The 16150-nt window shown below is 44.3% G+C and overlaps 1 protein-coding gene across 5 annotated transcripts in view; it reads left to right on the top strand.

Moving 5' to 3' along the window:
• carmil2 (capping protein regulator and myosin 1 linker 2) overlaps positions 1-16150 on the top strand; it is a 48656-nt gene that overhangs the window by 6949 nt on the left and 25557 nt on the right. For all 5 annotated transcript variants that reach the window (XM_035642711.2, XM_035642710.2, XM_035642712.2 and 2 more), the window contains 20 exons: positions 851-937; positions 1181-1290; positions 1554-1631; positions 2242-2318; positions 2426-2530; positions 2778-2847; positions 3198-3279; positions 3480-3576; positions 3931-3985; positions 4193-4365; positions 4834-4902; positions 5656-5749; positions 6235-6321; positions 6648-6776; positions 7202-7318; positions 9644-9819; positions 12083-12170; positions 12706-12795; positions 12906-12972; positions 15046-15569. In XM_035642711.2, the coding sequence (XP_035498604.2) occupies positions 851-937; positions 1181-1290; positions 1554-1631; positions 2242-2318; positions 2426-2530; positions 2778-2847; positions 3198-3279; positions 3480-3576; positions 3931-3985; positions 4193-4365; positions 4834-4902; positions 5656-5749; positions 6235-6321; positions 6648-6776; positions 7202-7318; positions 9644-9819; positions 12083-12170; positions 12706-12795; positions 12906-12972; positions 15046-15569 (2375 nt within the window). The remainder of the gene's footprint in view (positions 1-850; positions 938-1180; positions 1291-1553; positions 1632-2241; positions 2319-2425; positions 2531-2777; positions 2848-3197; positions 3280-3479; positions 3577-3930; positions 3986-4192; positions 4366-4833; positions 4903-5655; positions 5750-6234; positions 6322-6647; positions 6777-7201; positions 7319-9643; positions 9820-12082; positions 12171-12705; positions 12796-12905; positions 12973-15045; positions 15570-16150) is intronic.

Here is a 16150-nt window from a genome sequence, read left to right as displayed (position 1 = left end):
GCGTGGAAGAAGCTGAGGAAAGCTCAACTTAATCAATTAGGTTGAGCCTTCCCATAATCAATTCGAAGGTGAACACAAATCCTGTCTGCCGTCAAACATCAGAATGGAGTGGAGATTGATCGCCGCAGTGGGGAATCACCCTGTTCTCTGTGATCAGATCTTTTTTGATCTCGGAAAAACCAAACCTGGACAAAGGAGAGCGAGAGGCAGCTGGTGAACCGAGCTGACCTTGCTGCAAAGTCGCCATGAAAGACAAATTCTCTGGCTACGTTGTGTGTCCTGAGCAGGCATCTGTGATTGGTTGTTGTCAATGTGCCCTTCATTATGTTTTCTCACCTGTAGGAGTACCGTATACAGCACTGCATCCAATTTTCTCTACTGGAAAGGGCACCCTTTGGGGCACTGTCATGTAGGGTCGGCATAGAGGGCACTTCATAACGGCAACCTTTTCCATTGGAAGGACACCCATGAAGACACGTTATCAAATTTTCTTGGTCTAAAGGGCATATAGTCATAATTTGTTGCATGAAAGGGAACCCCTAGAGGGCACTGAATATTTTTTCCCCCATGTGAACGGCAGCCAATAGGGAACGTTAAGTTCAGACCATTGTAAGGGCCCCTTACAGGGCACTGCACAAAGTTTTCTCCACGTGAAGGGCACTCATTAAGACATGTTATCAAATTTTCTTGCTCTAAAGGGCACATTGTCATAATTTGTTGCATGAAAGGTCACCCTAGAGGGCACTCATTCACCCAATATGGAACTTCTTCTCGTTTTGGCCACTCTTCAGGGAACTTGAGTGACGAGGCCAGTGCTGCTTGATTAGTTCTGTTGTATTTCTGTTCTCAGGTGTGATAGCTCTCAGTCAGGACCTGGGGAATTTAGCTGAAGGACTCAAGCACCTTTCTCTGTCCCGGGTATCAATGACTGCGAAAGGTAGACACACACACACACACTCACACACACACACACACACACACACACACGTAAAAAAAAAAAGAAAGATAAAATGACTGTGTGGTATATGACACTTCTCCTCAGAGGGTTCAGCCCTGCTGCTCTCCATGCAGCCATCTATTTCAGTCACCTCAAACCAAAAGCAGTCATTTCACAAAACTATCTTTACATTCGACTACACGATGAGTCTGTTTGTGTTTGCTCTGATGCATCTGTCTCCAGGCCTGGGCTGTCTGAGTCAGCTGTTATCCTCCAACCCGCTCTTCTCAGCCTCTCTGACCCACCTCGATCTGTCTGGTAACCCCAGTAGCCTGGTTACTGAGGAGGCCACGGTACGCTGTGTGTGTGTGTGTGTGTGTGTGTGTGTGTGTGTGTGTGCGTGTGTGTGCGTGTGCGTGCGTGTGTGTGCGTGTGTGTGTGTGTGTGTGTTGTCAGTTGATTTGATGAACATGTTCTACACTGTTTTTGAAACTATTGTTCTGCTGTGTTACTTTCTTCTGCTTAGCGTTCATCAGTCACAATGACATCTATTATTGTTTATCGACAAGCAATTTTCATTTTTCCTCTGGCCAAAATGTCGACGTGTGTCTTGCAGTTTCTCTTCAGGTTCTTGTCCAGCACTAACTCTCTGTCTCACCTGGACCTCAGTGATACCAGCTGTCCCCTGGACACGGTCAGTGAGACGCGGTTCATGTCAAACTCCTTTTTTCATCCTCGTGTTGTGTCACAGTACAGCGGTAGACCCCAAACCAACACCGTGGACGATTATAGAGAATACAGAGGGAAACTGCTTACCCATCAAAAGTAAAAAGTATTTGACCATGCAGGAATATCTATCCGTCTGTCGATATATATATATATATAAATTTAATACTGGGATTAGCATTTTGTATCAATATAAATTGTTCATTTTAATTCATTAAGTTTTATTGTGCTACTTCTAGCCTGATGGATGAGCAGCACTTGTTGTAAAGCATTTCACCTTCAAATGTAATGACAGTGAAGTTGTTTTTGGTTTCCCTTGATTTTGAAAAGAAGTAAAAATGTAGTCCTTTACTCGCTGTTTGAGGAGGACGTAAATACTGTGATGAAGGTAATGCTCTAACATGTTAAACCTCAGTGTGGAAGTTTGGCACAGTGTGGGGAGAAAAGATTTGTGCAGACTTTCTTAAATGCACTTCATCATTGTTCACCCTGATAGGCCCAGACTTTTTTGCTTCTGATAATTATTGTGCATTAAACATCTGAACATAGCACTCACTCATCCACACTTGCTTCCGCAGTTATTCGTGTCCCTGTCTTCTGGCTGTTGTGACAAACTGATGCACCTGAACCTGGCGAGGAATCCTTTCAGCCACAGGTCAGCTCCGCTGTTCTGTAACGTCATCGGTGACATAATACATCTGACCAGACATTCAGACAACAAAAACACATTTAGTGGATGATTTTACTTGTGCGTGTGTGTAGAAAGGTGCGAGAGGTGACCAGGAGTATCCAAGAGTTCTTCAGTCAGAGCTGTGAGCTGAGGTTTGTGGGCCTTTCTGCAACCAAACTACCTCCACAGGCTCTCAGGTGAGTTCACTCCTAGTTAATGCCAAACAACCAAAACAGCAATACTAGGTATTAACAACAATTCATATTAAACAAATTTACCAGGGTATCCAAGATAATGAATGACTTGAAATCGTTTTTAGCTTTCACAGGACTATTATCTGTCCACATACACAATACACACTGTAAACCTTTCAACAAACCACGATCAACTCGGAGACCAAGAAGATAATATAACGTGTATATTTAATAGTTGTTTTGCTACTAGGTTATTACTACAGGGTCTGGCAACCAACACCCACCTCTTCGGGCTGGCGTTGGACCTAAGTAGCTGTGAGGTACAGTACACACACACACACACACACACACATATTTGTGATGATAAGCATTGGAAGAAAAATCAATAAACTAGTTATTTACATGTGTATATGTAATATTGTAATATTGACCTTACTATGTAAAGTGCCTTGAGACAATGTACATTGTGATTTGGCGGGATACAAATAAAATTGAATTTAATTGAATTGAGCATGTGTGTGTGTGTGTGTGTGTGTGTGTGTGTGTGTGTGTGTGTGTGTGTGTGTGTGTGTGTGTGTGTGTGTGTGTGTGTGTGTGTGTGTGTGTGTGTGTGTGTGTGTGTGTGTGTGTATGTGTATGTGTGTGTGTGTGTGTGTGTGTGTGTGTGTAGCTACGTTCAGCAGGGGCCCAGGTGATACAGGAGCACATTTCTGAGGCTACAGCTATCAAAAGTCTGGATATCTCTGACAATGGTGATACAAAATTACTTCTCACTGAATCACCTGCCATTTACGCCAGGAATTGAAATGAATTCATGAAATGAAACACTTTGTGTGCATAGGATGACACTAAAAATAATCTTCTCTGCAGCTGCCCGCTTATTGCACACCCCCTGTCCGTGCTTTTCTTAACGTTGCCGTAATAATCGGGGTGTCCTTCCTCTCTGCTGTAGGTTTTGAGAACGACATGGTGACACTGGTTCTGTCTCTTGGACGTTGTCGCTCCCTTCAACGCCTCGCACTGGGGGGGAACTTTGCCATGAAGTCCAGGTGTGGAGAACATGACACAAAGCCACGCTTTACATGATCCTTCTGCTCTGACAGCTCGTCTCCTGACACCAGCTCATTACCAAACCTGTGGAAACAAGGCCCAAGTGATTAGAAAAGCATGTTCATGTCAATTGACCCACTTTTCTACTGTTAGAAAAGTGTGCACCAGTATTCACCGTTTCAAATCTCACGTGCCGTCAGACGTACTGACAGCAATGGTCGGTCTTTCTTAATGTTTCAGAAGCCGCTTAGTGACTAAATGCTGCAGAAATGTTTCTTCCGTTTCCTTCTTCCCCATGATCTGCTCCTTCCTTGTCTGGTCATGGTTTGATATGTGCTTTCTGTGTCTACCAGAGCTCTCACTGATGTCCTCCATCGCATTGCTCAGCTCATTCAGGACGAGGAGTGTGTGAGTGACACCCTCCTTCCATTCACTCGCAGTATTTCTCTCAGCAATATTGACGCCACATTCCAGTAAATGATCAATATACAATGCATTACTTATACAGCACATGTGAATTTTCTTAAAATATTGTCGTTTTTTATACGTGTGTGTGTGCGTGTGTGTGTTCGCGTGTGTGTGCGCATGTGTGTGTGTGTGTGTGTGTGCGTGCAGCCCTTGCAGTCACTATCACTGTGCGACTCCAAGCTGAAGACAGGGATGCACATCCTTCTGAGCGCTCTAGGGAGCAGAGCTGCCTTGGCCGAAATGGACATCAGTGGCAACAACATCGGAGACACTGGAGCCAAAATGTTGGCTAAAGCCCTGATGAATAACACGAAGCTGAGGTGCACGCACACACACACACACACACACACATACACACACACACACACACACACACACACACACACACACACACACACACACACACAAACACACACACATCAACACATCAGTTTGCAGCTCTGTAACCAATTTTCCATCCGATTTTCTAATGTTTGTGAATGACAGTGCAGCCTTGTGCTTTAACAAACAGAGACAGTATCGTGGTTGCATCTGTTTCTCGAATGCATCACCATGCAAACTATTTTTTGTTACTGTAAGTTGTGGGTCTACTGTTTGCCACTAGATGTCATCATTTGATTATCTGAAACAAACACTGACAGGACTGGAGTGTGTTCACATGGTCATTTGATGCTGCATGGTGCACTTCACCCACACTTCAGTGATCACTGTGGGTCGCCCTCAACCAAACTGTGATGGAGCTGTACTGTAACAGGTCAACCTCTCTCTCTCCCTCTCTCTCTCTCAAGGACTCTAACATGGGACAGAAACAATGTCACTGCCAGGGGTTTCCAGGATGTGGCTGATGCCTTAGAAAGGTGTCACACACACACACACACACACAAACACACAAACACACACACACATCACGATTTCGATACAGGTATTTTTGCGGACATAAACTTTTCAAGGCCTGCGATTCTAATTGCAGCCAGCACAGTCGATCAAACCAGCAACATAGTAACTTCCCAGTAGTCAGTTAATTACAGAACCCCATAAGTTCTGCTTAACAAAAAAAATGATCTTCTATGGTTTCAGCAATTTCAAAGTAAAAATCTCAGCGGACATTAAAATGTGAAGTGGAACAAGACCACAGCTATGCCAGCAGCTCTGTGAGGCTGCAACTGGGTGTAGTGTAGTGGTGCTTCGAGGTGACTGTTAACATCAGCATGTTGACAAGCTCCCAGGGACAACGCTAACAATCCGGTGTCTAACTATCTTAACCATCTTTAGGTGTGTTTGCATGTTAACCCTTGCTGCATAGCGCTCAGCATAAACATCATAAATTGGTCATAAATCAACTGAACAATCTGAGATGTTGGCCTGATCATTCTGCCAGATTAGAAATCAAAAGGTGATTTCAACACTCAGCCCCAATGGGACATGAATGTGTATAAATCCAATAGAGAAAATCCTCAAGGTGGCACTTCAGGGATGGTGGGGATTGCCAAAGTCAGTAGGATTCATCCTGTGTGGACCATGAGTAAAAGTTTACAAGGAAGGACATAGGCTACTTTACTTCACGGTACGCACGGCGGCACATTTTGATGGCCGAGTTCTATGTCGTGCAGGAACCACACTCTGCGGCAGGTGTCTCTGCCCTTGGGCGACATCACACAGAGTTACCGCAGCAACCCCGACAGAACAAAAGAGGCCCTGCACAAGGTCAGTGTGTATCATCTGCAATACCGTTTGAAAGGGGGAATGCATTTGTCATTTTCTTCTCTTTAACATGTCGTCTTTCTGTGTGGCTGTCAACTTTTAATATGAGCAGTTTGTTAGGGTGACCTCTCTGTCATTCCATAGAGGACAAAGTGTGTTGTGCCTCTCCTATCTGTGTGTTCTAGTCAGTGACGCGGTTCTGCTTTCAAATGGGCTTTTTGTTACTATTTGTATTTTTCACTGATGAATGTTGAAAGAGGTCGGGGATGTTATGTTATTAGCTCACATTTGTAACAAAACATTAATTCCTTGAACAATGTGTGTGTGTGTGTGTGTGTGTGTGTGTGTGTGTGTGTGTGTGTGTGTGTGTGTGTGTGTGTGTGTGTGTGTGTGTGTGTGTGCGTGCGTGCGTGCGTGCGTGCGTGCGTGCGTGCGTGCGTGCGTGCGTGCGTGCGTGCGTGCGTGCGTGCGTGCGTGCGTGCGTGCAGATTCAGCAGTGTTTGGACAGGAACAACCAGAGGCAGTTTGACAGAGTAGAGCTTCAGCGAGGGTTTAGAACTCAGCAGTCTGAAAAGGTAAGAAGTATTCCACCAAGACAAGATATGTAGACGCAACAAATAATACCAATAATATGTGAGCTTGAATTTGAAAATGACATTTGCAGCACAGTTTGGCTTGGCGGTCTGGGAGAGGCTGGTGGCACTAACAATGACCAACAGCACGCTAGATATTTCAATGTTCATTTCATATTTATTCATCTAACAATAAAATGTGTCCCACCATATCAAAGATGAGCTCTTTGACTGAAGGGGGTTGTTTTTAAGATCAAAATCGGTTTCCATGTACCAGCTCCTCTCCGGGTCTTCATCTTCAGCACGGCATGTCTCTGTCGTCTTTACAGCTGCTCCGAGGTATGTGTCGGCAACTGGAGGACAGCGTCCAGCGTTTAAATCACTGCGGCATGCAGGAGGCCCAGGCTGACCTCCTGACAGCACACGAGGTGCTGCACAACGCCAGGGAGTCCTTCAAGGTAAGTGCCGCTCAGATGGGCTCAGAAAAATCCCTCAGAATCTCGTGGGTCTGACTTGCATGAGTCGATTTATAAATGATGTATTCGCTCTATCAGCACCTTTATTAGATACAGGTTTATAATCGAATGCGACCCAATACAAAAGCTCATCTACCTTTTGAAAGATGATCATATTCAGTTTTGAATGAGAGTCAGAGGCGTTCATTTATGTTTATATGTATATTGTTTACATTGCAGTTTGCAGAGGTATTACAGTAAACTGATCTCCATCATGTTGAGAGACGTGACCTCAGAGGTTTTGAATTCTGAAACTCTCGCAAAGTGAAAAAACGACTTCTTCAACGTGTGGTGGAGCTGTTGTACATTACGTTTACCTAATTAAGTGACCAGGAAGTGTAAATAATGCCACTACTTCCCCTGTGCAGCTGCTCCCCTCTCTGTACGAGGCAGGCAGGGCGTGTGCCTCCGATGGAGACTTGGTGAACAGCATCCTCACGGACACTGCTGCTTCACTGACCGATGAGTTCACTCGAAGCATACAGGTACACGTTCAAATTCAATTCAATAATACACCCACCGTGCGCCACATCACTGCCCGGTGATGAACAAGGTTTCAATCATATGCTTTGTGAAAGATATGTTCACATGCTGAGTGTATACAAGTCTTCTGTGAGAAAGACTGCAGCAATCCAGGAGTTCAGGGAACAATCTTTAATTATTTGGTTGTGGTTATCTGAAGAAACAAAAGCAAACAAATATATAAAATGAGTTTCAAAAGCGACACAGAATCATGGTCAATTACACAAAACATCCACAAGAGGTCTCTTTTGACCACAACATGGAATCTATGCACATATTGTCAATGGCTGCTGGTAGTGCTTCAATGGTTTCAGTGTCTACATAGTCACATCACGCACATGTTAAAGAAAATATTTGTTTAACAAATAAACCTGAACCAAGAATATACTGTCAGTGCAGCTATTGAATAGAAGATAACAAACTGCAACGACTCTCAACAGTCTCTTATGAACCTAGTATTCTTTATAGAACATTAATTATAAACCGACTTTAGTGAAAGTCAAAAGGATAACACTTCTCATTCAGTCATTCACACACAACTTTTAAAAATCATGCGACCTGTTCAGTCCGTCTGTCCTGTCGCAGTAACTCTTTTCTTCTTTCGATATGTGGGATAGTTACACCGTTTGTCCAATCATCTGTCTGGAGGGCAACAGGAGGAAACAGTAACATATCTCTATTTTGTCATGTCTCAAGCACACACATATTGCACATCTTTAGGTTGGGCATCGTCCTCATAGTCAGGTGTAGATAGCTGTTAGTACTTTAGGAACATTTCACATGTATTCACATTACACACACTGCAAGTGGAGCGCTATAATCTGTTGAGTCTGTCACCAAGTGTGGCATTTGATTGTCATTTTGAGCAGAGGTAAAGAAAATCGCTTGTCTTAAACAATAGATGTCATTGTGTCTGATGAACGGTAAACAGCGGAGAGCCCAGTTGAATGTCAGAACAACACAGTTTCAAATAAAGTGTAGAACATACATTACAGCACTTATACACACACACACACACACACACACACACACACACACACACACACACATACACACACACTGTCATCAGAGATCGAGTTGTGCTGCCGTGCTATCAAGGTCCCACAGATACACACAATCGACCGTTTTTTATGACATCAAATAGCTAATTAAATCAAACATGAACACTTGAACATACATCGGTGTGATAAGAATGACCTAAAATGACAGAAACCACCTTTGACAAGATTTATTTAAAGGGGCCATATTATGCTCCAGGCACCTTTTCAGCCTGCCTCCACGTATATTTGGTTATCTGGGGTGTCTGCCAGCCCACGGAGAATGAAGAGAAAACAATGAGTCGTTGATTCGTGGTTTGGGTTGGCCGTGCAGACAATCTGTAAACGAGCCGTTCACAGCCCGGGCGTCAAGTGACGTAAGTTGACTCCTGCTACTGGGGCGACCACGCCCCCAACCTGAGCAGCACCTCCCGCCTTGAAGTGCGGAAAAACAGATCGCGTCTATGCCATAATTTCCCCCCCCGCAAGCAAACGACGACCGCGACTGTTGTCATGGCAGCGCAACGCCGTAGTTGCGCAGCAGACCCGGGGAGGAGCGAGGCGGAGTGAGGCGGAACACGAAGGGTGGGGGGCGAGGAGTGAGCAGGAAAGCGCTGGAATCGACCATAGTCTCACAGGCCAGTTTATACAGACAGAGGAGGGTGCTGTGTGGCTTGATCCTTGAGGTCTTTTGACATGGAATGGCAAAGACATGTAGTTCACACACCTGAAAACCAATGTAACTTGTGTAAAAGGGGGCATAATATGGGCCCTTTAACATGTATGGAGGAGGTGGGGTTCATGATCTTTCCTGCAGCCAACCACCAGAAGGTGATCCAGATGTTTTGGATTCCTTTTTGGAAGTTTCATATCAACCGTCTCTATAGATCATACAATAGAGGCTGTATTTAATTGCGGCACTTAGTTTTTAACCGATTTAGAATATACCAGATATCACAGTTGGCGACAGTTCATCATTGATGCAGAATGATTATATTTGAAGATCAATAACATATCCTTGGATTCCAGAGAAAAAAGACAACAGTGGATTATCTCATTTGTGCCTTTTAATCAATTTACTTGGGATTCTGTGTGTGGAAATAGATAATTCACTGTATGCACAAAAAGAGTCACATTACGTTACACATCAATGACCAATGAATAGTCCTGAGTGTAAATGGAGGCTGATTAGATCCCAGATCCGCCTCTGTCTTGACTCAGTCTTAACAGTGTTCACTCTGTGTATTCTAGGAGATGGTTCAAGGCCTGGCGAGGTGTGCAGAGGCGCTGTGTCCACGTGTGATCCGGCAGTCAAGTGTGTGTGAGTGTCTATCAGAGTGTGTGTCCAAAAGCAGCAAGCAGACACACGCATTCCTGAGAAGCACTCTGGTGGAGAACGCAGGGAAGATCATCATCAACAGACTCGGGTGAGACGGCGTCACTTTGGTCTGAATGAAACACTACGATCACCATGGATACTGTATGATGTGACTGTTGTGATGAGAAGACAGTTTGAAGGACACCGTGGGTTGAAAGTGTTTCGACAGAGCCAGAAACTATGAATTATTTATCAGCACATCAAATCAATAGATTCAGAAAAATAATAATTTTTTTCACATTAAAGGTGACATATTATTGTCATCTTCAGGTTCATACTTTTAATCTGTGTTACCACTTGAAAAGGTTTACACGCTCCAATGTTCAGAAAAGTCATCAGTGTTCTCATACTGCCCATTCTCGTAGCTCCTCTTTTCATCCACTGTCTGAAACGCCTGGATTTATTTTAGCCCCGCCTCCTAATAAACCCCAATCTGCTCTGATTGGCCAGCTGGCCCAGTCTGTTGTGATTGGTCAACCACTTTCAAAATGTTTAGGACATTTTACGCCCCTTCACTAGAAAAGTGGAGATTCTCAAATTGCAGGCGGGGTTTCCCCAAAAGAGCTCAACTGTTAGATCACAGTGGGAGAGAAATGTAAATCAGTTGTTCAGAGCCAGGCTGTAGGATTTAGCCAGCTCAGAAAAAAACAAACACAGGGTGGTCTTTTTTCACAGTTTGTGGGCTGGCAGGCTCCACAGATACATACATTTATGTGAACAAACACTGAAAAAAGGATTGCATAACATGTCTCCATTAAATGAGGAAAATAAAAGTAGGACTTTAACTGATCACTTAAATGAATTGCCATTGGAGCTTCTTAGTCTCTGTACAGCTGTTAAAACTGGAAAAGCTTCAACATGAATTTGTCTTTTTCCCATGTCCCAGCTCCAATTGTGGTACAGCCGGGTACGAGCAATGTGCTGCTCATATTTAGTCTACCTCATTTACATAAAAGGAGCGTAAACATCGGACAATAAAATGCAGTCGAATGCAACGGCCAATCTAAAGAGACATTGATAAAAGGACTCTTTGAATTGCCTTCAAACACATCACAGAGGCCTTCAATGGGTCCACTACTTTGATCCAAACTACAGTATCTCAGCAACTATCAGACATTCATGTCCCCTAGAGGATGAATCTCACAGACCTGAAGTGATTCTTTGTCTGCAAAATTAATGACATCAGAACTCATTACACTGCGCGTCAGCATAGACGGGACTTCACACGTGCACAGTAAGCTCATACATGTGTGCCGACTGCTGAGAATCGTATGATTGCACCGCGAAAGTGGTGTCTACCGAGCTTATGCTGAATCCGGCCTACCTGCCGAGGACAGTAAAATGTTTTATTTATCTTCAAACTTTAGAAAAGGAAATTTGAATCAATGTCAAAGTATTCTGGATGCTATGTAACATCAATGTCCTATTACCCCAAATTAGATACAATTGCTAATACAGACAAGGCAAAACTTTCAAGATATTTCGATATTTCCTTGAATTATGCTAAATGTAATTCTTCTAATATAACTTATAAAGGACCTGTAGGAGTGTTTGCTCTAGGGTGCAGCAGAGAAGGCAAAGAGCCAGCTTCTGTTCTATCCTGCAGTCATAGAGAGCGTGCTGCGCGTCTGTCAACATCCAAATCTTCAGGCAATTTTTCAACAAACTATAAACAGACTGACCCCAAAAATAATCTCTGACCCAACTCACGTCCTCCATCCAGAGTCTTAGCTCTTCCAGACGGAAGAGGGTTCCCCTCAGCAGGTACCCCGTTTCAAACACTCACCTGTACATTAAAGCCCTTACAGTAATAGCACCTAGGCTCAACAACGTGTACAATTTTGTGTGTGTGTGCGTGTCTTTGACCACTATATTGCACAATATGTACATTTAATCGATATAGATGAACATGTGATGGATGAATGTTGTCTCTTTATACTGCAGACACTGTGATGTCCCAACTGGGACAGTAAAGTCTCTCTTATCTGGATTATGATCGTATATGGACACTGATTATTCAATGTTATTTTTAGTATTCTTCATAGGTATTTACTCGTTATGACTTTTGAGTTCACTCTTTAAAGGGGCAGTAAGTGAATATAAAGCAATGTATGTTCTGCAAAAATATATATCAATATTTCAAACAAAACAAATGGTGCGGACCGCGCCACACAACACTGCGAGTGCAGTCTGTAAGATCACAACAACAACAGAGAATCAAGATTTCTCCAAAATCGCTTACTGCCCCTTTAACCAACTGCAATTAAACTTTTTTTCCACCGTTGTGCTGTTCTTTTCATCCATCCATCCAGTGAACTCAGACAAACGTTGAGTGTCTCTTTGGCTGAAAGCATCACCGAACAAGTACTGCAGGATCTGACAATGGCACAGAACAAAATGGTGAGTGAGTGAGTGAGTGAGTGAGTGAGTGAGTGTGTTTGTTTGTTTGTTTGTTTGTTTGTTTGTTTGTGTGTGTGTGTCTGTGTGTGTGTGTGTGTGTCCATGAGACAGGTTAGCAAATGCAACAGTACGGTAGCAAATGCAACAGTAGAGAACACCACAGCATTTCCGGAAATAGTTTTTTCCCCCTTTCTTACGCACAGGCCGATCTAAACATTAACATCAGTTCCAACTCTGTGGGACAAGAGCAGAGATGAGTCCAGGACGTGTGTAGCCTAGCTTAGCACAAAGACAGGAAACATCAGCACACCGCCCAATAAATCCTTCCCTTGTCAGTGTTACTCTGTTTAAGACGGTTCACAAGCGTAGCTCCTGAAATGCTGTTCTTTACTAATGTACCAATGAAACACAATATGGATGTTATTACTATGAAAAGTAATAATACACAATGTTCTGAATATCAGCTTGTATATTGTTGGATAACTTTATCAGATATGATTGGCTAACACGCTGCGGCACTTTGTTTATTGTTTAGGATTGTCTTCAAAAAGAAAATTCATGCAGCGCTCTGAGACTCGACATCCCAGAGCTCCGTCTGATTGACAGTGACTTCCCAACTGATGATGTAAGGGACAACCCCCTCCCCCCCCCCATTCTATTATGTAAATACATTCATATATGTGTTACATTTTAAATTTTTGTTCTGCCTCTTTCTTTTTCTCTATCCATCACCAGTACAGTCCGGCATTCTGGACAAATAGTTTCCACTCCAACAGCCTGAGGCCTGCATCTTCAATTAAGAGTGAGATACAGCCACTGTCACCCTGCGATCATGTCATGTGTCTTTGTCTCGCCCTCTCGCGTCTGAGAGTCTGAATTCACTCCAAGTCAGTTCTTGTGCAGAAGGTTTTTGTGTGGGTTGATTTGCTCTGCTCGTAAAAATACACTCAGTCAGTGGCGGACTGGGAATCGAAACACGGCCCTGACATTTGCAATACACCCCAGCCCTATTTTAAAACCCAACAACACAATCCCACCCACATGGTGACATCAAAAGCATAAAAGCAGACAGACCGACTAGAACACCCCCAAACGACACGCACTATTGCTACAGCCAGTGTCCGGTGACTGTTCCAGTGTGTGGCGAGATTTGACAACTCAAACTGTAAATTCTCAACTGTTGCTCTGTCATCAAATGTAAAGCAGGAGGCGTTTACTTATGTTCTGAAGTGCATGTGGTGGTCGTCCATTGGCTTTTATCAGATTAGATCATCGTGAAGGTCCCCCGAGCTGCAGGAACCGGCGATTCATACATTCTGATGCTGTATGGAGAATGACGTTGTGGACATTGATTCTATAGACCGACAATGAGTCTGTAGCTGAGTCCGCTGGCATAGTTTTTCTGTTCTTGGTGGGTTTTGCTGCACTTCCACTTCACATTCCTCACTTGGAAATGTTGCGTTTGCCCACTTCACAAAATTGTCCACGGCCTCTTTCACGATGTCAAAATCTCTCACATAGTGTTTAAGTTACTGGTGTGTGTCTTTACGAAGGAGATCCATCCCGCTGGTCTGAGGCACTTTGACAGGGGCGAAGGCGAAACTGTCTCATACTTCAAAAGTGACTCCATGAAGTCGTGTGCTTTTACACGCACATCTGGCTTGTGTTAGTGGCTTGCATGCATAAAATAACTTTTTGAAACTAATCATATTATAATATTAGTATTATTTTTATCAGTACAATGCATTTGCCCAAATTCCAGATGGCCAGTCCGTCCAGGCCTCCGCGCTCAATGCTAAACCGTATCAACAATAACAGCATCATTAGAAGTTAAATAGGACTAAACATTATTTGGTTCAGGAATTTCATTTTGATCATGGTACGTCACAACACAAAAGAATGGATAAACATTAATATATGTGTGGATATAGCAAAGATGTTGGCAAAGCGATGCCTGCTTACACATCCGACAGACACAGAGCGACATCATTTGGACTCATGTCTGTGTCTCCGAAGGCTTTGGACACTAAAACACTGTAACACAATAATACATTTCGTCAGTACTTATTAATTGTTTTTTAAACGTACAGATACCTTACAGGGCTGTTTTTTTCTCTCTCGTGTGAAACAACACCTGGATACTGTTTGGTTTCTTTTGCAACCAGATCTTTATCTTTAATTTGAACCCTTTACATCATACTACTTCATCTTGTCCCATTTTACTGTATATTCTCCATGTGTGCTGTGCCATGCCGAACCGTTCTGTGGCAGGCGCCGTTTGGCTAATTGGAGCATGGCCTGTTTACTTTCACACCAGTGACTTTCACCATGGGAGAGACGAGACGGGGAGAAGACGGAGGGGGGAATGTTGAGGGGCGAGGAGGAAACATGGGGCGGGTGGGGGGGGTATGCTCTGCTCCACCCTTTGCTCCGCTTGTTTAATAGGGGAGCAGCATCAGACGGAGTCACAATAAAGCAAATTACGTTTCAAATATCTAGACAAGGGGGGGAACCCTGAAAACAAATACCATGAAGGATGTTGTCTGACTGTGAGCTCTGTGTGACAGGCTGATGGCTGTGTGCAGTACCCTGTGACTGCAGCATCCATCCGCTTCCTCTATTTCTTCACTCCATGTCTATGCTTAAATGATTATTTCTCACTTGTATGCTCTACCCCTTGTAGCCCCCCCCTTCTTTCCATGCTTAGTTTCTCCTCCCCCTCAATCTTACTCTCTTGACAGCCCCTCCTCTTCCTTTTTCAACACTTTCTTGTCAATCCACTATCCCTGTACAGCTCTCATGCCCTATATACATACATATGGCACATCCCGTCAACCGCCACCCTCTCATCATCCATATTCTGCCTCTCTCTCAGGTCTCCTGGATACAAACTGGGAGCAGCCGAATAGGGACAGAGAAGCAGAGGGAGAGAGGGGAGGCAACGCCGGGGAGGAAGGAGGAGGAGAAGGTGGTGTCCCTCGACGGCCTACAGCAACCCCCCTGTCAGTCACGGCCCCGAGCCCCTCCCCCTCCCCCTCCACTTCCCCAGCCCCCTCCCCCCCGGGATGGAGGCGGAGGAGGGAGGGGGAGGTGGTGGATGCTGCAGTAGCAATATCAGGAGCGAGAAGAGCATCGTTCATTCCGCCTCTCGGTCTCCCCCTCCTTTTCTCCATCTCTGCTCGAGCGCCAGAAGAGGAGGCTGTCAGCCGCGGAGGCTTAACCCGACGAGAGGCTCCCTTCCGTGGCTGCAGCCCCTGCCCAAGCCCCCTCCCCAGCACTGGATCACTTGCCTCTCCCATGGAGCCTCTACCCACCCAGGGACAGACTCTAAGGCACTACACCGCCTCTCGACCACGGCCACGACGCACACATACACAGCCCCCCTCCTCCAGGCCTCAGGTAAGAACACACACCAGTGAATATTTGCCAGACCATACACATACAAACAAGCGCACACACATTGAGTCAGCAGGCACAAATTACAGGGCATTTGTATCTAAACAGATATATAATCATTCAGACCTTACACATTTGCATTTATACATGCACATATAAAATGTGCCTTGTACGACATATATTCTCAGTACAATATAGGCAGGATGCAGGGATGGAGAGGAACGGAAGGAAGGAGAGATGGAGGGATGAAGTGGGAAGCTAATTGCACGATTACAGAGCGATCCCTGAGGAGAATTGAGAAAATAAAAATGAAAATTAAAGCATAAACAGGAAAAGTAAACAGAGGAGGAGAGAGGAAGAATCTATCATCCACCTGTCTATCCATCCATCCATCTATCTATGCCCTCTTCCTGATCATTCCTATGATGCTGTAGTAATAATGGAAGCCATCTTTTTTTGCATTCTCCTGCTCGGTGTAGTCGTGCTGTGAGTGTGTGTGTGTGTGTGTGTGTGTGTGTGAGTGTGTGTGTGTGTGTGTGTGTGTTTTGGGAGTGGTGTTCCCTGGGTTGTTCCCAGTGCTGATT

This window comes from Scophthalmus maximus, chromosome 7, assembly GCF_022379125.1.
Source record: "Scophthalmus maximus strain ysfricsl-2021 chromosome 7, ASM2237912v1, whole genome shotgun sequence".
NCBI classification, from domain to species: domain Eukaryota; kingdom Metazoa; phylum Chordata; class Actinopteri; order Pleuronectiformes; family Scophthalmidae; genus Scophthalmus; species Scophthalmus maximus.
The sequence above is the reverse complement of the archived record's forward strand: the minus strand, read 5'-3'. Positions and strand labels throughout refer to the sequence as shown.